The sequence below is a fragment of the Megachile rotundata genome, chromosome 8, assembly GCF_050947335.1.
Source record: "Megachile rotundata isolate GNS110a chromosome 8, iyMegRotu1, whole genome shotgun sequence".
In the NCBI taxonomy this organism is placed as follows: Eukaryota; Metazoa; Arthropoda; class Insecta; order Hymenoptera; family Megachilidae; genus Megachile; species Megachile rotundata.
In genome coordinates, this window is record NC_134990.1 from 12,808,301 (window position 1) to 12,833,598 (window position 25,298).

Below are 25,298 nucleotides of genomic sequence, written 5' to 3' on the forward strand. Positions count from 1 at the left end.
CGGCGTTATTCTACTTGTTTGACTAGCTTTCCGTCCTCGTTCTACTTGTCTGATTAGCTACTCGTTCTCATTCTACTTGTCTGACCATCTGTACGTTGCTTTCTACTTGTCTGACTAACTGTCTGTTCTTATCCTACTCGTCTGACTAGCTGTACGCCACTATTCTACTTGTCTGACTAGCTGCACGTCACTATTATACTTGTCTTAATAGCTGTCCGTCCTCATTCTATTTGTCTGACTAGCTGTTCGTTCTCATTCTACTTGTCTGACCAGCTGCACGTCGCTTTTCTACTTGTCTGACTAGCTGTCCATCCCTATTCTAATTGTCTGACCATCTGTACGTTGCTTTCTACTTGTCTGACTAACTGTCTGTTCTTATTCTACTTGTCTGACTAGCTGTACGCCACTATTCTACTTGTCTGACTAGCTGTACGCCACTATTCTACTTGTCTGACCAGCTGTCCGTCCTCATTCTATTTGTCTGACTAGCTGTTCGTTCTCATTCTACTTGTCTGACCAGTTGCACGTCATTATTCTACTTGTCTGACTAGCTGTCCATGGCTATTCTACTTGTCTGACTATCTATGCGTTGCTCTCTACTTGTCTGACTAACTGTCTGTTCTTATTCTACTCGTCTGACCAGCTGCACGTAACTATCCTACTTGTCTGACTACTTACTAATTATATTTAATTTTCTCATCACCTCGAGGTCTTACTCAACTTGTCTGACTACCTGTCACCATTCTACCTGCCTGACAATGTGTTAATTATATTTCACTTGTCCCACCACCTAGCCCTTATCTACTTGTCTGACTACCTCTCCGTAAAATCCAACAAATTATTCGACAAAGGGAAGAATAATATATTTTCTCACCTCAATAACAGCATGATTCATAAAAGTCTGAACAGTATATCGATAAATATTACGGTAAATAAATAGCCGATAATTCGAAAGAACGTATCGCTAGTAAAATGGTACGAACAATGTGTTATTTACAATATCTGCGACATTTTCTCGTGAACGATATCGTTACAATTCCTGATCTGGTTGCCATTAAATCACCGTGACGTGTATTTTACTGTATCGCATTCTCGATCACGTTGTCCCAGTTTTGAGCGATCAGTAGTAACGCGACTAGTCAGACCAAAAAGTGGATACGCTATCGTCGCGATCAGTTAGTTTGATTTAACGCCGTCCGTTAACAGTCATCGATCGACGATGACCCGTCGGGAATCTCTCGTCCCGAATTTCTCCGATTCTAGGATTCGATCGAGGAGGACTGATGACGAGGATAATAAGAGCTCGTTAGCGATCACGGATAAATTCTCTGAAACGCCGCTCCCCGCTCTCCGTCCCGGTCAAATTCCAGCAGCAACTTTTTCCAACCCGGAGGTTCCGCACGCTCAGCGAGATCAGCTTTTTAAAATGCCGGTAATTTCCATTTTTAACGAGCCGCAATGAAATCTTCCAACGCTACGCTCCGATTTATCTTCAATGTTCCAACGGCCTGATCGCGCCGGGGAAATTAATCGTGCGAAACTGCCCGGGAAAAACCATCCCCGGACTTTTCTCGTCTGTTTGAGCTACGCGATGAATCGGTCCAACGAGTTTTTCCTCGCTAAACAGAGAAAAGGTACGTTCGATAATCGCGACCATTAATTTTACGCCTGGCCGAGCTGGATTATGCTTAGTTGAAAACTGAGATCGTCGGTCATCGAGTGCGTGGGCGATACATTGTAGGTCTAACCTGTAGGCGTTCTAACTCATTGATGGTCTAACTATAAACCATATAACGCGTGGGCTATCTGATGCATTAGTGGTCTGACAAGATAAAGATACTAAATATAGGATGTGTAACAAGTGACCTAATGTGTGGAAAGTCTAACATATGAGAGATCTCATGTATGAGAGATGTAATGTATGAGCAATTTAACATATGAGCGATGTGACACGTCGACTATCTAACGTATTAGTGATCTAATGTGTGAGAGATACCATATGTAGAATATGTAACAAGTGGACGACCCAGTATGTGGAAAGTCTGACATATGAGGGACCTCATGTGTGAGAGATGTAACACATGAGAGATGTACGAGCAATCTAACATATGAGCGATGTAACCCGTAGACTACCTAACGTATTAGTGATCTAATGTGTGAGAGATACCATATGTAGAATATGTAACAAATGGACAACCCAATATGTGGAAAGTCTAACATATGAGGGACCTCATGTGTGAGGGATGTAACATATGAGAGATGTATGAGCAATCTAACATGTGAAAAATGTAACACGTGAACTATCTAACGTATTAGTGATCTAATGTGTGAGAGATACCACATGTAGAATATCTAACAAGTGGACGACCCAGTATGTGGAAAGTCTAACATATGAGGGACCTCATGTGTGAGAGATGTAACGTATGAGAGGTGTATGAGCAATCTAACATATGAGCGATCTAACACGTCGACTACCTAACGTATTAGTGATCTAATGTGTGAGAGATACCATATGTAGAATATCTAACACGTGAACAAGCTAACACGTGAAAGATTAAAAACTGTAGAAGAGTTAATTCCATCGCATTGATCGAGTCTTCAAGGTCCAGCAGAACCATCGGCAAAGTCAATATTCATCCAAGTTAATCCCACGGATTCAGTTGATCTTGCAGTCGAAGAGAATTCCGTGTAAGTTCAACAACGAGAAAACATGGTGGAAAAAGTTGACGATGTTCCTGCGAGACTGTCAGAAACTCGAGTCGTCGAGAGGAGACAATGTGCACCTTTATCTCGAAGACTTCGAAAATTTTCTGTCAGCTTTGCCGCCTTCTTATTCCGCGGGAAAAAGAGAGGGACTGCTGAAGATTGCCACCGCGTTTGAACTTCTCCCGGCGAGCATGATGTTTCTCTATTCTAGGACGAAATCTCGCAGGACGAGGTACCCGGCGAATGGCGTTTGCGACAGCCAAAAGGATTTTCAAGAACGTCGCTGAGCGAACGTAAAAACAAATGACAGTGGCTGTAAAGCTGGCCCGAGGAAAACTTCACGGTGGGATGAGGTGGCTACAAGGGTGGCTCGCAACCATTCGGAAGATGACGATTTTTTTTTCTCCTTGTCTCGTCTGATTCGCTCGATCAAGCCTTTGGACCTTTACTTTTTCTTTTCCTTTGAGTTCTCTGCTCTTCTTCCTCTTCTATGTACTTCTAGGATTTCCGAACGTACATATGTACAAACCTGCACCCATTTTCATCGATACTGATATTTTCCCTAGTATCGAGGCAAATGAAATCTGTTGAAGAACGTGATTTTTTTCGGTATTTGACATTAGATGTTTGCCCAAAAAAATTGTTCAGTAAATCCACGTTCGTGTGAACGTAATAAAAACAAATACGATGCAGTTGTTCCTTTTATAAAAGTACTCAAACAGCACTTTCATTTCGAAACACGGATAAAAGATTTTACAGAGGGACGAGAGTTTATGGAGGTGGAATATCGCAGTTTCGAATAGACGTTTTCTGCACGAAGTTCGCGAAAAAGTTACGAAGAAAATGAAGGAGAAACTTTGAACTTGTTTCCATAGGATGGGGTGCGAGAGGGATGAAAGTGGAGGATGACAGAGACAGTACCGCGTATTAATTCGGTCAGACTATTTAATTAGCAAATGCTAAGTGGGGAAGATAAGAGTTTAATGAATACAGATAGCCTTGTAATCCTAACAGTTTTCTTCATCCGCCTTATCCAATGCTTTGTCATAACCTTTTGTTCCCTAAAAGAACAATGAAACAGAGTGAAAAGCCAGCTACCATCGACCATGAAAATATTATTCCACTGACTATCAAATTTTTTCTTGCCCTCCAGCTACTTAGATAATGAAAAATATTACGGAGATGTCTCTTGCGTAACCTACTTTTCATACAAAATTGAAATTTTAAACATACTTCCTGAGAGAAATTCGATATCCGATATTTTAACGAGGATAAGAAAGAAACGTCAATCTTGAAAATTTGGGACATAGTGATATATGAAATTCTGTAAGAAATAGAGTACTCACGGATCGTCAGGTTTGCGGGTTTCACGATTTTCGGGCAGACCCTGAAGAGACCCAGCTTGAACTGTACGGTCACGACGTTGGCGAAGTTTCGTGGCAAATGAGGAAGATTCAGCTTCTCCTCGGTGTGAAGCCAAGCAGGTCCCAAAAGCGCGGTGCTGAGAGCTGCGAGTGCCGCGATACCACAAACCACTCCGCACCTGGTGAATCTGATGCCACCAGGACCACCCGAGCAGCACATTTTTGTCTCTAAGTTTGCTCGTTTCCTTTCACGAACACGTTATATGGACGAGCATTATATATCACCTCCCTCCTGTCTTTTCCGCTGGACACTTTCTCCGAACTTCCGCACATTATACTACGAGTTATCCACCGGTTCAACGGCGCACTGTCTCTTCTGTCGAGTCACTGGCATTATAAAGACTTCATGTATGCGTGATCATGTGTTCTTGAAGTGGACGATGGGTTCTCGCGAAGAAGTTCCATTGCACTGGTCGAACATCCTGCGAACAACAATTTCTTCGTTACTTATCGTACTGGGAATATTGGGAGTATTTTAAATATTTTTGCAGTAATTGGTTACATGATACATAATTTCGTTCGTAAACCGCGGTGGAGGTCATAGAGATTCAATATTACTTCTCATCAATTATGTTGAGTTGTCTGATTAATTAACAGAATTACTATACTCATCTTGCCACGTAATGCACTTTATGCTACTTGTCCGATCATGTAATCCTTACTCTATTGGTCTGGTTATCTATCAAGCTTATACTACTAGTCTGAGTACCTAGTAGACTTATTCTACTTGTCTGGCCACGTGACGTATTCTACTTGTCTGATCACCTGGCATATTTCACTTGGCTGACCACTTAACAGACATATTCTACTTGTCTGAACATCTGAATCATTCTACTTGTCTGGCAACGTAACAGGCATATTCCACTTGTCTGATCGAATGACTTGTACTACTTGTCTGACCACCTGACTTGTTCTACTGGTCTGACCATCTGAGTCATTCTACTTGTCTGGTCATGTAACCTATTTTACTTATCTTACTAGCTAACAGACATATTCTACTTATCTGACCACCTGACTTGTTCCACTGATGTGACCAGCTGACTCGTTCTACTTGACTTGTTCCACTGATCTGACCATCTGACTCGTTCTACTTGACTTGTTCCACTGGTCTAACCATCTGACTCATTCTACTTGTCCGACTACCTGACTTGTTCCACTAGTCCAACCACCTGACTCACTCTACTTGTCTGACTACCTGACTAGTTCCACTGGTCTGGCCATCTGACTCAATCTACTTGTCTTACTACCTGACTTGTTCCACTTGTCTGAACATTTGACTCACTCTACTTGTCTTACTACCTGACTAGTTCCACTGGTCTGACCATCTAACTCGTACTACTTGTCTTACCAGCAAACAGACATGTTCTACTTGTCTGATCGCCTGACTTGCTCTACTTGTCTTATCACCTGACATATTATACTTGCCTTATCGCCTGGCTTGTTCTACTGGTCTGATCACCTGGCTTGTTTTACTGGTCTGGCCATCTGACTCATTCTACTTGACTGACCAGCAAACAGACATATTCTACTTGTCTGATCGCCTGACTTGCTCTATTTGTCTGACAACCTGACTTATTCTACTTGTCTGACTATTTACCAGTCGTATTCTACAGATCTAACTACACCTAACTAGAAAGTTGTTTAATCAGACAAAATTCAATTCAAGAAATTATGAAACAGAATCACGTAGTTCAATTTCAAAGCTGATCAAAGACTGGATAAGCAAGGATTAACACGTGCGAAGTGAAGCGATCAATTGATTGACTGTTCTCGATTTTCACGTGTCTAGACAGAGGGTGTTTTCAGATCCGTGGCTATTTGTCAGTTGTCTAGCGATACCGTTGTTCTCGTTCAACGGAAGCGAATAATCCCAGCTCGATAAGCAAGTTATCGAGCAACCATCGAGTTTAACTTTATCGCTCTCCTACTGGGAATCGCCGTGTCCGTCGCGTGCCACCGCCGTTTAATTCTAAATGAGAATTCTCGCGGTTCTGACCCGCACAGATTTCTACGTCGAAAGTTGGAATCACGCGATAAATGCTTGATGGAGATGACTCGATATCGAGAACCGTGTTTCCCTTGTCAACCGTCGTTATCGACATTTCTTTCTTCGGGAACGGGGAGATTGATAAGATTTGTCTGCAACAAGGCTCGAAGAAATTTTAAAAGAATTCTCCCTTCAAATTTTACAAAACTACATATTTGAAATAAGAAAAAAAAATGATACAGAACAGAAAGAAAATTTTTGAACATGGTGTTTGAATGGCTGAAAAGTGTGACATGACATGCAATAATTGTAGAATAACGTATGGTCTTTTTCCGGATAAAAGGGTTGCAATAAACGGGGAGATATATGTACAATTTTGATTCATCGCGTACAGTTTACAGTGTGTCGTAGAGAAAAATGTTTGGCCGTTCCTCAACCGTATTCTGGCCATTCCTCCGCAGTTAATTACTTTCCCAGACATCAACCGATGCTAGAAATCCGTGGAACAGGAAGCTGATCGATGTTCGAGTCCGATAGAAAGCTGTTCACCACACTCGAAACTAGCACCCGGTTAGTCAAAAGATAGCGAAGCCAGTTGTTTAGCGGATCAGAAACGTCACCGAACTAGTTCTATCGATACTGGTGTCGAAACAACGGATATTCCAACACGGATACGCATGGAATTCGACGGCTGCGAAACAGATCTGACCGACAACCGTGGCTGGATAGATGAAAAAAGAAACACCGGGACAAAACCACGGCGTGAATTTGTTTTAAATGGCCAGCAGCGTTAACGATCGCCGACGAACCACTTCGCAACTGACATACGTGTACCAGATTTCATTCCAATTCCATTTAAATTTCTATTCCGCATTCGATACACACTCTGCCTGAGCCGATTCACTCTCATAGTTTAATTTGCAGTAACAAAAACGGTAAAGTTTTGATGAGGCTAAACGCTGCTGAATTTAATGTTTTTCGTAGGCTTTTTGTAGATGGTGGATAATGTGCAAAATTGATCTCATTTTTCAATTTTGAGGACCATAAGCTATTTTACATTTTATGTTCAGGGATCATGTCGTCAGGCATATTTTAATTATGTGGAAGTCACATTTAATTTACTTGGAAGCATTCTTCTGTCTTATTCTACTTGTCTGATCACCTACGATGTAGCCTTGCCTGAGTAGTCTTGCTTGATCACTTGAATAAACTACTTGTCTGACCACCTCACAGTCTCTCTACTGAACTGACAGTCAGCCTATCAGTCATAACCCACTTGTCTGACCATCTCACACTCAATCTACAAATGTGACGGACAGCCTGCCAGCCATACTCTACTTGTCTGACCACATCATATTGTTTCTACTGAATTGACGGTCGGCCTCCCAGTCATAATCTACTTGTCAGACCATCTCATACTCCTTCTATTGAACTGACAGTCATACTCCTAGTCATAATCTACTTGTCTAACCACCTCACACTCTGTCTACTAAATTGACAGTAAGACTGACAGTCATAATCTACTTGTCTGACCATTTGATGCTCTTTCTACTGAACTGACGGTCAGCTTGTCAGTCATGATCTACTTGTCTGACCATCTCATACCCTAACTACTTAAGTGGCGGTAAGACTGCCAGTCATAATCTACTTGTCTGACCAGCTCATACTCCATCTACTGAAGTGGTGCTCAGACTACCAGTCATAATCTACTTGTCTGACTATTTCATATTCTTTCTACTGAACTGACGGTCAGCCTGTCAGTCATGATCTACTTGTCTGATCATCTCATACCCTAACTACTTAAAGTGGCGGTCAGACTGCCTGTCATAATCTACTTGTCTGACCATCTCACACTCTTTCTACTGAAGTGACGGTCAGCCTACCAGTCTCACACTACTTGTCTGACCACATCACACTCTCTCTACTGATTTTATGGTCAGCCTGTTAGTCATAAGCTACTTGTCTGACCGTCTCACACTCTTTCTCTTAATGTGACAGTCTGTTTGCTAGTCTTATTTTACTTGTCTACTCTACCTAACCATCTGCTAACGCTATAGTACTTCGCTACTCGTCTGCCAGTATTTCATTGACGTATCATTTTCCAGCTCGATTTACCAATTTCCAAGCGACCTACAACATTTTTCTCTTGTCCAATCATTGAGAAACCGTTCCACTTGTCCAATCTAGCAGTTCCAGTTTAATTCTGAATGTAACAAGTACCTTCCAATGCTGCTGATCTTCGACTTCCATAAAACCGAATCATGTCGTCTCTCCAGAAAACATGGAACTGACTTCGATTTCGGAAGTGTACCCGATACGCAGGCTACATTTCGCCGCCGTAATTTTACGATGCAATGAAAACGTATGTCGCGCAGGTCGACGAGCTGACGTTTTTTTTTCCGCCGTGTCGAAACGACAGGGATCCTAAACGAGTATTTACATTCGCGAGAATATTCCCGCATCTTCGTAAATACGTGCCCGTTGCCGGCTTCCTGTCGTCGCGCGAATTTCCGTCGTGAAGTTTACACCGTTCGCTCGTTCCAAGCAGCTGTGCCACCGGCACTCATTGAAATCCACGGATTTTCGGAAGTTACGTCTCGCAAATTGCCCGGTCGTCCGCCCCCGCCCCGCCCCTCCCCGACGACCGCCAACTTTCTGATCGCGTTAACCCACTTTCCTCTTTTTGTTTATCATTCGCGAAACCTTCGACGGAGGAAGCTTCATTAGCGGAGAAGCGGTGCCGATTTATCGACGGAATTTTAATGAGCTCTCCTCTCGGAAGACAATTTTATAACGTTAACTGGGCCACCGAGAAAAAGAGAAGGATCACAATGGGAGGATCGTCGTCTTACGAAGCGAGAAAATATCGAGATGAAGAAAAGTTGAAAAGGTGGTTGCTTCATCGAAGAGAGGATGCCGTTCAAACGGACAAGAGTTACTGTGCCGTGAAACAATGAAGACGGCCCTCGGAAAAATCGTCCCGTTTGTTATAGCTCATTTTCCAGTCGGACCGTTCGTTATTTTTATCGCGCTATAAACGCCGAACGATCCGCGTGGGAATAGCTGCAGGATTATTTCTCGATGAAACAAGACGGTACGACCTTCGAATTCGATAAATATTGACCCGTATAATTTACTATTCTATGAAAATACGGCGCGTGACATTACGGAGAGCAGAAATTACTACGCGTGGAAATACGGCGCGTGACATTACGGAGAGTAGAAAGTACTACGCGTGGAAATATGGCGCGAGAGATTACAACGCGTGGAATTACAGTGCGTAGGAATTACTACGCGTGGAAATACGGCGCGTGAGATTATCACGCGTGGAATTACAGTGCGCAGGAATTACTACGCATGGAAATACGGTGCGTGAGATTACCACGCGTGGAATTACAGTGCGTGAGAATACCACGCGTGGAATTACAGTGCGTGAGATTACCACGCGTGGAATTACAGTGCGTAGAAATTACTTCGCGTGGAAATACGACGCGTGAGATTACCACGCGTGGAATTACAGTGCGCGAGATTACCACGCGTGGAATTACAGTGCGTAGAAATTACTTCGCGTGGAAATACGACGCGTGAGATTACCACGCGTGGAATTACAGTGCGCGAGATTACCACGCGTGGAATTACAGTGCGTAGAAATTACTACGCGTGAAAATACGGCACGTGATATTACCACGCGTGGAATTACAGTGCGTAGAAATTACTACGCGTGGAATTACAGTGCGTGAGATTACCACGCGTGGAATTACAGTGCGTAGAAATTACTACGCGTGGAAATACGGCGCGTGATATTACCACGCGTGGAATTACAGTGCGTGAGAATACCACGCGTGGAATTACAGTGCGTGAGATTACCACGCGTGGAATTACAGTGCGTAGAAATTACTTCGCGTGGAAATACGACGCGTGAGATTACCACGCGTGGAATTACAGTGCGCGAGATTACTACGCGTGGAATTACAGTGCGTAGAAATTACTACTCGTGGAAATACGGTGCGTGAGATTACCACGCGTGGAATTACAGTGCGTGAGAATACCACGCGTGGAATTACAGTGCGTGAGATTACCACGCGTGGAATTACAGTGCGTAGAAATGACTACGCGTGGAAATACGGCGCGTGATATTACCACGCGCGGAATTACAGTGCGTAGAAATTACTGCGCGTGGAAATACGGCGCGTGATATTACCACGCGTGGAATTACAGTGCGTGAGATTACCACGCGCTGTAATCTTCTATCAACTACAATTACCCTAACTATTTTAACATCGAAATACCTCTTATCTGAATCAAACCGATGTAGCGGTTTTACTAATCGCCTTTTTGTCGAGCAGCTCGATTTCTACCAGCATATGCAAAACGTGGTTGAAATTGCGGTTACAGTAATGTTCGGAAATATCAAATATCGGGTGCTTTATCCAGGGGTTTGAAAGATATGTAAAGAGTTGTGAATGAGAATCGTTAATGGGTTTCCGGAGATGCGGAAAAAGGATTGAAACGAAGTTTGCACGCTGTGGAAGAAATTAATTTCGATTGCCGTTATCGTGGCCGGCTTTGAAACAGCGGCCCACCGCCGTGGCCATGTTGATCGTGGTTCATGGATATGGAACGGGTGAGATACCATTATCGCTAGCACATTGCCCATCACGGTCGGGTTCCCGCCACCATCGGAGGAAACGCGAACTCTTTTTTCGCGCTTCGTTTTCTCGTAGCCGAGTAATAACCGAATAATAGGGAGCAGCTGCGGGCGATAGAGCCATCCTTGCGGTTACGATATCTATCCACCTAATTGGATTTTTGTTAGTATTCCACGATGTCCGCGAATGAGGGAACAGAAACGATTCCGGTAACATCGCAGATTTTATTCACCGGTTATTCAGAGGAAAATAATCGCGAGGTGCTTCATCATCTTTGAGGAAAACGTTTTTATTAATACTTGTTGCGATGATGTATGGGGAGCTTGTTTTATGGCATTCTTTGCTGGAGAAACGTTTAATTAATAATAAATATAAGCACTTCAGTTTTCGCTTTCTTTATGGTTCGAGAGATGTTATTATGATACTGTTCTTTTATTTTGCGATAGCAACTTTTTGTAGATCATTAATTATTCAAAGTGATATTTATGGTGGGTTTTATTTGCACGGTTTTGTGTAAGGTTGCAGGAGGAGAGAAGACTCTAGGGACTTCAGATCGAGCGGAAGGTCAGTAGCGCAAAAAGTTTTAGGTCAGGTATGAGATACAAATGTACCTATAAAATATATTGTCTGAAATATTTGAGAGATGAAATAAACGAGTAAATTCAAATTGTGTTCGAGTTTATCAGATAGAGTTATAAATAAATTTTTAGAATTTTGAATTTCAATTCTTTAAGTTTCAATTTTTCAAATTTACTTAGAATTTTTATATTCCTAAAGTGCCTGCAATTTTATCAAATTCTTGAATTCTTACAGTTCTATATCTAAAAAGCTCGAAATTCCCTAAATTTTCCAGATTTCCAAATTCCTGAATTTCATCGAATTTTCAAAATCCAAAAATTTTCAATCTCAGAAGCAACACATTCCCTAAATTCCCAAAAATTCCAAATCCATAGATTACAAAGGGCCAAAAGTTCCAAATCGTAACATCCCCAAATTCCCTAGATTATCAAGGACCAAAAGCTTCAAATCCTCAAATTCCCTAGATAACCAAATACCAAAAGCTTCAAATCCCAAAATCCACAAATTCCCTAGATAACCAAATACCAGAAGTTCCAAATCCCAAAACCCCCAAATTCCCTAGATTACCAAATACCAGAAGTTCCAAATTCCCAAAATCCCCAAATTCCCTAGATTATCAAGGACCAAAAGTTCCAAATTCCCAAAATCCCCAAATTCCCTAGATTACCAAATACCAAAAGTTCCAAATCCCAAAATCCCCAAATTCCCTAGATAACCAAAGACCAGAAGTTCCAAATCCCAAAACCCCTAATTTCTCTAGATTACCAAATACCAAAAGTTCCAAATCCCAAGATCCCCAAATTCCCTAGATTACCAAATACCAAAAGTTCCAGGTCCCAAAATCCCCAAATTCCCTAGATAACCAAAGACCAGAAGTTCCAAATCCCAAAATCTCCAAATTCACTAGATAACCAAAGACCAAAAGTTTCAAATCCCAAAACCCCTAATTTCTCTAGATTACCAAATACCAAAAGTTCCAAATCCCCAAATCCCCAAAATTCCCTAAATTACCAAATACCAAAAGTTCCAGGTCCCAAATTTCTCAAATTACCAAAATTTCCAAATCTCAAAAATCCCAAATTCTCAAAATTTCCAAATTCCCAAAATTTCAAATTCAAAAATCCCCAAATTCTCTAAACCCCCAAGTCCCAAAAATCCCCAAAATTCAAGATCCCAGCAAACTCCCCGACTTGTAACAATCCAAAGTCCCAACCACCCAGACAACTTCAGAATGTCACGAACGAATCGACTAATCATCGAAAGTCGAAAATCCTCGACAGACGTTTTAATTCGCAGGATCCTAAATAAACCCAGGAAAGATCGACGACCCTGCAGGAATAAGCGGGAGTAAACGGAAAGAAAGGATCACGGTTGGCGTTCATTTATTTAAGCTGGAAACGACGGAAATCGCTTGAAACGGATCGAAGGAAACGAAAGGGAAAGCGGATCGATGCAATTCCAGAATTGTTCCACGGATTTCCAGTCGTGAAACGATCAAGCGACGACGCGCGACCCTCCCCCTTGGGAAATTACGAATTACACGTTTTTCAATTAAATATACCGTGGCTCTTCCGTTGGGAAATACACCGGCGAAACGCGGTAAAAGCTGACGAAAAATCAGTCACGAGTTTTACATACGTTTGCTGATCGCGAATTTAGTCTGCTGGAAAACTGTGTATTGTGTGGTGCTACTTGAATCGAAATTCTGCTGTTTTATTTCGTCAAAAGCATTCTTACCACGATCAAACGGATCTGGGTATAGATTTATTACAGATAGGATTGTGAGTTTGTAAATGCGGTTCGATACGGTATTGTTAGCAGGAGATGACAATTTTTTGGACTTAAACACAAATGATTTCTGAGCGATAATTAAATGCTATTGTGGCCGGACAGAAATGGACTGGAGAACAATACAGGGCTGTCTTGTCAGAATTGATTAATTGTAACCGATTCGCATCAAGTTCATTTCCATCGAGAAACGTCCTGTCGTTAAATGGATTCCTTGTCATCGAATGATTATATAATGAATACCCATTATAATCGTGCATCTCCTACCAAATTGATTAATCAGCTATTTAAACAGATATATTTCTAAGAAACACGAATTTGCATAAGTTGAAAAATGAAATCATGAAAGTAATTTCAATAGATGACCAACGACATAAAGATGTACAATTTTAAAAAGCGATCAAAGAGCTCTGAAAGTTAGCGAGCTGCAAAATCAAGTTACACGAACATACCGCCGAGTTTAAAATGATTTGGAAGCCTCAAAAGAAGCGGCGCAAATATATTTTTAGAGTGGAACGAAAATTCAAAGGACTCAAATATCACGACGATCAAAGCGTTCCGCGAACGACCTTAATAAAAGCTGAAAATTCACAAAATTCTGTGCTTGGCTAAAAATCCGTTTGCGCGGTTCAGCTAACGACACGCGAGGAAGCTGCAGGAATTTGTTGACTTTTGGACAGATTAATCCTGCCAGGGCATTGGTAACTGCTACTGGAGCAATCGATAATGTTACGTCTTTAATTGCAGTACGTATCATGTATGAAGCAAAGTAAAAACACGTATCGAGTTTCAAGTATCAAGTTTCAGGTATCAAGTTTCAAGTACGAAGTATCGAGTTTCATGTATCAGGTTTCAGATAACGAGTTACAAGTATCAAGTATCAGGTTACAAGTATCACGTTACAAGTATCGGATTTCAGGTATGCAGTGTCAGGTTTCAGGTATCAGGTATCAGGTTTTAGGTATCAGGTTCAGGTTTCAGGTTTCAGGTTTCAGGTTTCAGGTTTCAGGTTTCGGGTATCAGGTTTCAGGTTTCAGGTTTCAGGTATCAAGTTTCAAGTATAATGTATCATGTTTCAGGTACCACGGTTCAGATATCAAGTTTCAGGTATGAAGTATCAAGTTACAAGTATCATGTTTCAGATATCAAGTTTCAGGTATGAAGTATCAAGTTACAAGTATCATGTTTCAGATATCAAGTTTCAAGTACGAAGCATCGAGTTCCAAGTATCAGGTTTCAGATATCAAGTTTCAAATCTGGTCGTTTGAAGGGAAATTCATTTCTTATTCCACTCATACTCGCATCTTCACATACGATCATAATTATATTAGAGTAGCCTCACTTATACTACTTGTATCTAAACTATCCTGCAGCTTATACTACTTGTCTGAGCACGTTACTCTGACATATTCTACTAGTCACATCATTTATTACACATACTCTACTTGTGTGATTACCTTCATACATCTTACTCTACTTGCCTGACCATTTACCTCTGCTATATTTTATTAGTCTCATTATTTATCAGACATACTCTGCTTGTCTGACCACCTGCCTAACTCTTATTCTACTTGTCTGACCATCTACCTCTGACATATTCTACTGGTCTCATTATTTATCAGACATACTCTACTTGTCTGACCACCTACCTATATCTTATTCTACTTGTCTAACGATTTACTTCAGACATATTTTACCAGTCTCATTATTTGTCAGACATACTCTGCTTGTCTGACCACCTACCTATATCTTATTCTACTTGTCTAACGATTTACTTCAGACATATTTTACCAGTCTCATTATTTGCCAGACATACTCTACTTGTCTGACCAGCTGCCTACATCTTATTCTACTTGTCTGATCACTTTTCCCTGGAATTGTCTACCAGTCTCATTACATATCAGCCATACTAATACTTGTCTGTCTACCTTCCTAGATCGTATTCAACTTGTCTGACCACTTTTGTGAAACAGGGACCCAATCTCCTCTATTTCGTGAAACCCATCGGAATTTGACATCCGAAATGGTTTTCAATTACGAGATCATTTGGCCGTCAGCCAGTCCGTGTCGGACGACCCCATTGATTCGGTTTAATTAATTGAAAAAAGGAGAACCGTTTCGAAAGGATACTCAAAAGATTCCCGCTCTTGTTAGAAAGCAGTTTCAAGCGGTTGCCAGAGTCTGTTCCGCAAACGCAGTTTTGGAGCTTGCGCGGTTCGGTCCGGTTTTCTTTCTTCTTTATTCCGCTCCCGCAGCCTCTTTTTTTCTTCTCCGGCTTCTTCTTAAGTAGCGGGTAATTAAAAGTTCGAACCAACCACGATTCACGCCTGGAAAGATCGGCGCGGAGGTGGTTTGATCTCGTCGGTCCTCGTTCAACGAGTCACACGGTCCACTCCGCTTTCTTTCTCGGCCTATTTTCTTTTCCCGATCAGTTTTTCGTTGGAAAAGTTTCGCAAGACGCGCGACAGCTTCGACCGACTCGATGAGAAAACTTGAAAAATTCCACGGCGGTTGCAGACCGAATACCATCGGTTGTTCCAGCGTTCTTTGATGTTCTCTCGCCTCCTCAAAGAGACAAGGGAAAGCTACCGTGCGCTTTTAAACGGAAACTTCTTTCTCCAAGAACGATGCTGAATTTCAATCAGCAGCAACGTGGACTAGCTTTAATTACTTCTTTTAACTGCGCAAATTACTGGTTATTGCGTTTCTTTCGAACAAGTCTCGACAGGAGATTAATTGTTGAGGAAATAAATGTTTAGGCCAGTGGGACAATTTTTTTGACCTTGAATTTACTCTGGTCTATATTGTCGATAGTTTCAAAACTTTTTTAGCGTCTGGCATAAAAATGATATATTTATACGAATATTTTAATTTGTCACTACATGTAAATGTTTAAAAATTCCAAAAATGTAAAAGTAATCAAATTTCTCAGATCCCAAATGCAAAACTCTGAAATTCATCCCCTAAATCATCCCTGAACATCTCTGAATCTCCAAAGGCGGAAATGAGCAAATTTCTGAACCACAAATGACCAAAGTTCGAAATTCGAAAATGTGCAAATCCAAAGAAAACTTTGTACGTTCGCAATTTTCCCTGTGGCCGTTTACGTAATTTCACGAATGTATAATCTCATTTCGATTAAAACGGAGAAACGTTTACCGTAGGGGAGTTGATTAAACGTAACGGAAGCAATCCATTCGCGGAGTTAAAAACGAATAAACACTACGTTAACAAAATAAACAAGAACTGTAAAACGTGAAATAATATAACGTATCCATTTAATAAATAAAATTTTAATAAAGCCCGCCGTTGTAGCGGAAGAGAATCATTCGATATTCAATTTCGCGTTGACGCAGTTGGCAGATGCGATGTGTCACAATTAAGTTAGAAGCGGATAAATTTGGACACGCGAATCAATAAAAAAATATGAACGGAACCAAGTGGATTTAAATAAACGTATGTACCGTAAAAGTATTATGTAATAAAATCGGGAATTTCGAAACATGATTTATTATCCTGGACACTCTATAAACGTGATTTCGAAACAATTTCGTAGAGCGTGCACGCGAAACATGTCAAAATTAACGTTAACGAACATTTAGTTAAACTCTGGTGAAACTTTACCGAATTATCAATTACCATGCACGGTTATCAGTTCCCTTTTAGAATCAACCTGCAGCACCGCTGTAAACAACAATGTAATACAGATTCCGGAAATAAAAGACGTAAACAATTTGCGGGTAAAATGTGGCGTATATAACTCGGCCGGCGAATACACAGGAGAATATCGAGAGCAGTTTATTTCCCCGGCCTCTGTGAATCATCTAGATAATAGCCGGCCAACCGCGAATAACAATTTATCTGAATCGCGTTCTTTCAGCCTCGCGAAATTGGAAGTGACGTTCAGCTAGTTTGTAATTACTACGTTTCCGATACGTATCTTCGCTTTTGTTCGTCATTTATAACGTTCTGCTCGAAATAATTCAGACATTTAAAACGCGGACAAAACATTCCGACAATTTTTAACGCGACAGAACGCTTCGTTAATTCCTGAACTCCGGAGCTGAAATTGAACTTTTAACCCCGTTTCGTTCACACTTTATATGGTTTAATAGCTATTTTCTTCTTCGATTTTATTTCTTGTTTTATGATCGCGTGTTTTGACGGTGAATTCTGTGTGCTATTTTCACGCGCTGTATTCACGCGTTTGGTAATTGCGCGCGGGGTAATCTCACGCATCGTATTTCTACGCATAGTAATTTCTAGGCGCCATATTTCCATGGGTAAGAATTTCACGCACCATATTTCCACGCGTAGTAATTTCTACGCGCTATATTTCCATGCGTGGTAATTTCACGCGCCGTATTTCCACGCGTGGTAATCTCACGCATTGTATTTCCACGCATAGTAATTTCTACGCGTCATATTTCCACGCGTGGTAATCTCACGCATTGCATTTCTACGCGTAGTAATTTCTACGCGTCATATTTCCACGCGTGGTAATCTCACGCGCCGTACTTCCACGCGTAGTAAACTCTACGCGTCATATTTCCACGCGTAGTAATTTCTACGCGTCATATTTCCACGCATGGTAATCTCACGCACTGTAATTCCACGCGTGGTAATCTCACGCGCCGTATTTCCACGCGTAGTAATTTCTACGCACTGTAATTCCACGCGTGGTAATCTCACGCACTGTAATTCCACGCGTGGTAATCTCACGCATTATATTTCCACGCGTAGTAATTTCTACGCGTCATATTTCCACGCGTGGTAATCTCACGCACTGTAATTCTACGCGTGGTAATCTCACGCATTGTAATTCCAAGCGTGGTAATCTCACGCGCCGTATTTTCACGCGTGGTAATCGCACGCACTGTAATTCCACGCGTGGTAATCTCACGCATTGTAATTCCACGCGTGGTAATCTCACGCATTATATTTCCTCGCGTAGTAATTTCTACGCATTGTAATTTCACGCGTGGTAATCTGTCGCACTGTAATTCCACGCGTGGTAATCTCACGCACTGTAATTCCACGTGTTGTAATCTCACGCCCCGTATTTCCATGCGTAGTAATTTCTACGCTCCGTAATTCCACGCATGGTAATGTCACGCGCCGTATCTTCACGCGTAAAATTCAATATCCACGTTGCATGTAACATTTACACATGAATGCGTGGAATACAGCGTCCTACAGAATGATTAAAAAAATTTCTAAATAAAATACGTTGATAAATAGTACAAGTAACGTTACTATCATATTGTAGTACGTTCGTCCTGCTACTAACGTAGGATTATCTCGTACGGATTATTCTTTTAATAAGCAAACGAATTGCTGGTCTTCTGAATTTTAATTAAAACTAGCACACGGGTAAACGTATCAACAGATGAAAAGGTGATGCAATGAAAAAGGAGATGGATGACGAAGATTAATTAAAAATGAACACGTATCCCGTGTACGGTAACGAGGAATGGAATAAAGTATCATTCGATCCGCGTCTCGTTACGAATAATTACTGTTCTCGATACGACGCGAAATATCTCTGATCGTTGAAGCAGTCGATAATTTCGTCGATGCAAAGGACTCGGTTTAGGGAGCTTAAGCGATTTGTAAATACATGCTTCAGTCCACAGAAATGAACGGTGTTTAACTCAACTGTATCAACATCTGCTGTACTTCAGCAAGTTTAATATCGTGTTTACATTCGCTATTGAAATCTCCATAAATATAACGTTGTTTGCGTTCTTTTCAGACAATAGCTTGTTTCAGTGGCTTACGAGAATTTTCATGAACAATAAACAACTACACTGTGGTTTAAACCGTCTGTGAATAGTCGGTTAAGAGTTCAATGTTCAAAATTGATCAAAAGCTTCGATTTAACGTGGGAACTGTGCATTTTTATATTTGTATTTTCTCGCAATAATTGTAATTCGTGTATGCACTTCAACACTACACGTACGTTTATGTAGATATTTCATTTCAGTACCTTAGTTGAGGATATTATTATTCTACAATTTGTATATTAACTTCTTCCCAGTTGCACTATTTTATTATTTAGAAATTATAATATGTGGAATCATTTTAAATGGAAATATGACACATGGGATTACCAAATGCGGAAATTTAATGTATGGAATTAACGTGCATGGAAATAGAATTCCGTAGGATTACATATGGAAATACACAGCTTATAGGGTTTTTCGTTTGCATCTGACATGTAGAGTTAACAGACGTGTAATTGTAGTACGTGAAATTATCATGCATGGAGTTGAAGTTTATAACAGCGCCTGGAATTGTCACGTATAAAAATGCAACGCTTAAAATTACCACGTGTGAAAATACTGCGCGTGGAAATACAGTGCGTGGAATTACCACGCGCGACGATACAGCGCGTGAGATTACTACGCGTGCAGATACGGCGCGTAGAATTACCACGCGTGGAAATACGACGCGTGAGATTACCACGCATGGAAATACAGTGCGTGAGACTACCACGCGTGGAAATACGACGCGTGAGATTACAACGCGTGGAAATATAATGCGTGAGATTACCACGCGTGGATATACGGTGCGTGAGGTTACCACGCGTGGAAATACAGTGCGTGAGATTACAACGCGTGGAAATACGACACGTGAGATTACAACGCGTGGAAATATAATGCGTGAGATTACCACGCGTGGAAATACGACGCGTGAGATTACAACGCGTGAAAATATAATGCGTGAGATTACAACGCGTGGAAATACGGTGCGTGAGATTACCACGCGTGGAAATATGGCGCGTAGAAATTTCGACGCGTGGAAATACGGTGCGTAGAAATTTCTACGCGTGGAAATACGGTGCGTGCGATTACCACGCGTGGGAATACGACTCGTAGAAACACAGTGCGTGAAATTACCACGCGTAGAATTACTAGTTGACTTTATTAATCAAAGATTGAAATAGCAATCGTCGAAATATGTAACAACACTCGACCAATAAAAACTAACAAATCTTTCCTACATTTCACTTCCCAAAAAATATAATACAAATCTATTTATAAAAATATGCAGTTCTAACAAGGCAGAAAAGCACATTAAATTTCGAGAAATTCTAGTTAATTAAAAAAACTATGCAAGAAATGTAATTAACCTTCATGTAATTTGAAATTGATCGGTCATCGGCATTAAACATACCCGTGCTCGAAGCAAATCCTGCACTGCCAGAAACTGCTACGGTCAATCACAATCCATCACAAAGTGCCTGGAACAGCGAGTGAAGCACGTGATCGAGAGTAAACGAGACGACGATAACCAATGGTGCATTTCGACACTGAAACTTCACGAGAACGTAACACACAAACGAGGTAAAAAGCGAAAGACAATGGAGCGCAGAATGATACGTGCGAACGCCACGGCGGCTGGAGGCGAACTGCCCTTCGTAACGCGCGCGCAACTTATACAGCGTGCCGGCGTGGCGGCGGATTCACCCGAACGCCGCGAACGCTCACGAAGTTGCACGAACTTTTTCTTTGTGCCAGATGTGTGTGTATGGATTCACCTATTTACTTTCTCTTATAATTTCTGCTGTGATTAACACACTTTCTGCTATAATTAGGAGACAGTTAGGTAATTAAGTTCTTTAAGGCGAGCAGCTTTTGCACGCAACTTTTTAAATTTATATGCTTGTGAATATGCGGGGTTGTAGTTTTGAAATTTCTGAAGGAACACATTTTTATAGTTGGTTATTTTGTAATTTTTTTTTGGGAGATGGAATTTTTAAATTTTGGAAGCTTCGAGTTATGGATTTTTAGAAATTTTGAATTTTACAGAGCTGAAATTTACAAATTTTGATTTTATGGTTTACAAAATTTCAAATTTCTAAATTTTGTGATTTCCAATATAGGAAAACTTAAATTTCCAAATTTCAAAACTTTTGGTTCCATATTTCAAAATTTAATGTCTTCCAAATTCCAAATTTTGAAATCACCAAAACCCCAAAAATCTTAAATTCCCCAAATTCATAAAATTTCTAATATTCACAATTTCTAAAATCCCAAATCTTCGAAATACCTCTAACTCGCAGAATCCCTAAGTTCCCAAAATCCCCAAATTCCCAAAATTCCTAAATTCCCAAAATCCCTAAATTCCCAAAATACCCCAAGCTCACAAAATCCGCAAATTTCCAAAATTCCTAAATTCCCAAAATCCCTAAATTCCCAAAATCCCTAAGTTCCCAAAATCCCTAAGTTCCAAAAATCCCTAAATTCCCAAAATACCCCAAGCTCAAAAAATCCCTAAGTTCCCAAAATCCCAAAATTCTTCAGAATTAAAATTCTCAAACTTCTAACACATCAGATAATTACGCGTGCAAAAATTATCGAACAGATTCACTAAGTAGCTCATAGAAATATTGGATAAGAATTTGCGCGAACTTTCTCATCGAACAATTTTTAATATCTCGATCTGAGTTGCACATAGCTGAAATATTTCTAGCAAAAATTTAATCATCCGCTCCTTGCATCGAACTGAGAAAATTCACAATATAAAGACAGATACTCTGTGATTATATTGGTTCGTCGCTCCGGGCTATTTCGTTTGTAAATTATTATTTATTCGTTATACAAAACGATAGTAATACTGTTATGGACGAGGAAGAAATAGTAATAATTGTTGACTAAATTTCTCTGTGCTCTTCCTGATTATCACGGAATTATTTGATAAATTTCTGTAATTCGAGACTGTTGACACTGGAACGTTGTACAATGACGGCTTGTAATGATACCAGAACGGTTTGGTACTTCTCACATTTCAAATTTTTATATTTTATAAATTACAGAAGTTTGAAATTTCACAAATTGTCAGAAATATGTTACATATCTTCACATTCCTCAATTTCGTGATTTCTCCAAAAGTAAATTTCTTAATTTGCAAATCCCTCAATTCACCAATAACCAAATTCCCTAGTTCTGAATTCCTCTCCCATAGTTCTAAATCCCCCACTTACTAAATTCCCAAACTTGCAATTTCCTAATCACATAAATTTCCAAGTCCTATCTTCCACCTTCAAAATTTCTAAATTTACAATTCCCCAAATCCTCCTATTCTCCAATTTAACAGCGGTAATTAGTCCAATTACCAATTTAGAAATATCCAAAATCTGCCTTGGTAATTAACCATTCCGAGTCGTATACGCTTAACGCAGCAAGGGTTGCAATAATATTGACCATGCACGAAGCACAGTTGTTTGTACAATCTTGACATTACTCCTACCATGACTGTAGAGAAAGTGAGGCTGCCGTTACAACTCCGACAATCGCATAATCGATTTTCACTGCACAAATAACGAAAGTTGTAACGACAGTTTCTCTTATCGCAGAATTAATCTAATTACAATTGCATGTGAATAAGTGAATATATAAGTGGATTGTATCTTAGAAATGAATTTCACTTCAAGCGACTGGATTTGTTACTTGAAATTTGAAATTTTATGCTTGAAACTTGATATTTGATGCTTCACACTTGAAACTTGATATTTGATGCTTCACACATGAAACTTGATATTTGATGCTTCACACATGAAACTTGATATTTAATGCTTCACACATGAAACTTGATATTTGATGCTTCACACTTGAAACTTGATATTTGATGCTTCACACTTGAAACTTGATATTTGAGGCCTGAGATATGGAACTTGATACTTTATTCTTGAAACTTGATATCTGAAACATGATACTTGGAACTTGATATCTGAAACCTGATACTTGGAACTTGATATCTGAAACCTGATACTTGAAACTTGATGTCTGAAACCTGATACTTGGACCTTGCTATCTGAAACCTGATACTTGGACCTTGCTATCTGAAACCTGATACTTGAAACCTGATACTTGAAACTTGATATCTGAAACCTGATACTTGGAACTTGATATCTGAAACCTGATACATGAAACTTGATGTCTGAAACCTGATACTTGGAACTTGATATCTGAAACCTGATACTTGGACCTTGCTATCTGAAACCTGATACTTGAAACTTGATACCTGAAACCTGATACTTGGAACTTGCTATCTGAAACCTGATACTTGAAACTTGATGCCTAAAACCTAATACCTGGAACTGTTTAGATTCACAAGCAGATGTGAAAAAAACAAAAAATGCTCGAATTCTAATGACTTCTTGGGTCTTTCTTCTCCGACTGAATTAATTTGAAGCTACTAAATTAACAAAAGAGTTACAAAATCCCTAGAAACGTGTAGTACAGTTCTCTCACTGTGAAATACATCCTACAACATAACAATAATACCGGGTTAAAAATTGTTCAAATTAAAAGCTATATAATCACTGAATTCGAAATGAACGTAATGAATGAATTTTTGAAGAATTCGAAATTAGAGCAGCTGGAAAATGACAGTGTTACGAGAAAGGTAATATCATGGCGAATGGTAGAACATTAATCGGCAGAATTTCTACGGTGCTTGCAGCAATGTATTAACAATTTAACGAGCCGACACCTGCGATAGCTATTATAACACAATTATATACAGCGTTTCGTGCGGGAGCCTGCATCTGTATCGTGAATTCGTGTTGCGAACTGCATCCGTATTGCAGAATGCAAAGCGAATTGCTTGCGCTGATAGGACATGACGTAAATTCTCTCATTATTCCCTTTCTTGCTAGTTTATTCAGTATCCATCGAACCCGCGGGGGACCCTAATCGCTGGCATTCTCACTAGCACGTGGGATGTGTGAAATTTATTAATCGCGCATTAGATTTATTAATCGCGTTCTCTGTAATTAGCATGACCATGTTTTGGGAAATTTAGACGTTTGAGAATTCGGGCTAAATTCGAAATATTATTTGCTAATTTGAAATTTTTGAAGATTGATTTGGGTAATTGGTATTTGGGTAGTGGGAAGTTTAGGGACTTTGGGACTTGAGTTGTGGGACTTTGGACGAATTTGGGAGTTTGAGAAGTTTTTGAGAAACTTAGACTTTGAGGAGAGGGAAAAATGAGATTATGAAAATTTGAAAATTTCAGAAATTAAGAACTTGGCAATTTAAGGTGGTTGAAAACTTCTGAGTAACCTCGGAAATTAAAATTCCTTGCATAGCATAGAAATTTCTCAAAATTTCGATACCAAGAGTAGCACAGAGGTACATGCTCGACACGAGCGTCGCCTTGCTCGTTTGATAACCTGCTCAATATTCCATAGGTAACGAGGGAAATTCAAGAAACGAACCACGTAGCGGAAAAACGACGGTCACATGTACGAAACTAACACCCGTTTCAGAAAATATCCAGCAGACGTTGAAACTCGTTTCGTGGTCGGTAGGGCCGATCGATCAAGCCCCGAAGTAACAATGGAGATTCTCTTGGCGGTATTATCATTCTCCTGGAAACGGTATGCACGGGCTCGTTACGAAACGTGTAAAGTAATAAAAGCTGTGGCTGATTTATAGTGGCAGGGGTATAATGGGAAATTGGCCATGAAACAGGGAGCCCGGGGGTAGTCGAGCTGACATCCCTTCGTTCTTCTCGATCGCGATAAATCAGGACGTGCCGCGAGCTTTCGTCAAAGAAAAGGATACGGTCTCGCGATGAAATCAGGCGGAGGAACACAGGGAAGTAAGTTGACGCGGTTAATCACGAGGTGATACAGATTTTCGGAGAGAGAGAGAGAACGGGATTTAGTCGGGGACATATTCTACGGGCTGAGGTCGAAGGTAGCGACAGATACGGATGTACCGCTGTGCGGGTGAAGATATATGTGTCACTGACACATACACGCTGGGATCAAGGAAACCGCTAAACCATGTGACTGATAACGGCTCCTCGATGATTGCTAAATTGCTCTGTAAATAACTGTAATTATGTACTGTCATTGTGAAGTTGTTTTTATGGTTGGTAAGATTGTATGATTAAGCAAGAGGTGGTTTGAGGTAGGAAACAGTTGAGTGTGAACATGATGTGATAAATGTTAGAGGACACTATCTTTCACGTGTGATATTTAATATTGTTTAATTATGTACTATTTGAGAGAAGTAACAATTTTATTTTCATACTTGTCGGAGTAATTGAAAAATAGTTTTTGATGGTTTTGATCGACAGTTTCGCTATATGGCCCTTGGAGATGTAGGAGGTACACTTGCAGAATGAATCATGTGAGATGTATAC

The 25,298-nt window shown here is 40.4% G+C and overlaps 1 protein-coding gene across 3 annotated transcripts in view; it reads right to left on the bottom strand.

The window, feature by feature from the left end:
• The window catches only part of LOC100877700 (uncharacterized), a 216,876-nt gene that overhangs the window by 167,479 nt on the left and 24,099 nt on the right, over positions 1 to 25,298 (bottom strand). For 2 of the 3 annotated variants that reach the window (XM_076534252.1, XM_076534251.1), the window contains exon 2: positions 4,053 to 4,552. In XM_076534252.1, the coding sequence (XP_076390367.1) occupies positions 4,053 to 4,290 (238 nt within the window). In that variant the 5' untranslated portion in view covers positions 4,291 to 4,552. Of the gene's footprint in view, positions 1 to 4,052; positions 4,553 to 20,312; positions 20,538 to 25,298 lie in introns of those variants that run through there. The other variant, XM_076534250.1, reaches the window with a different exon arrangement.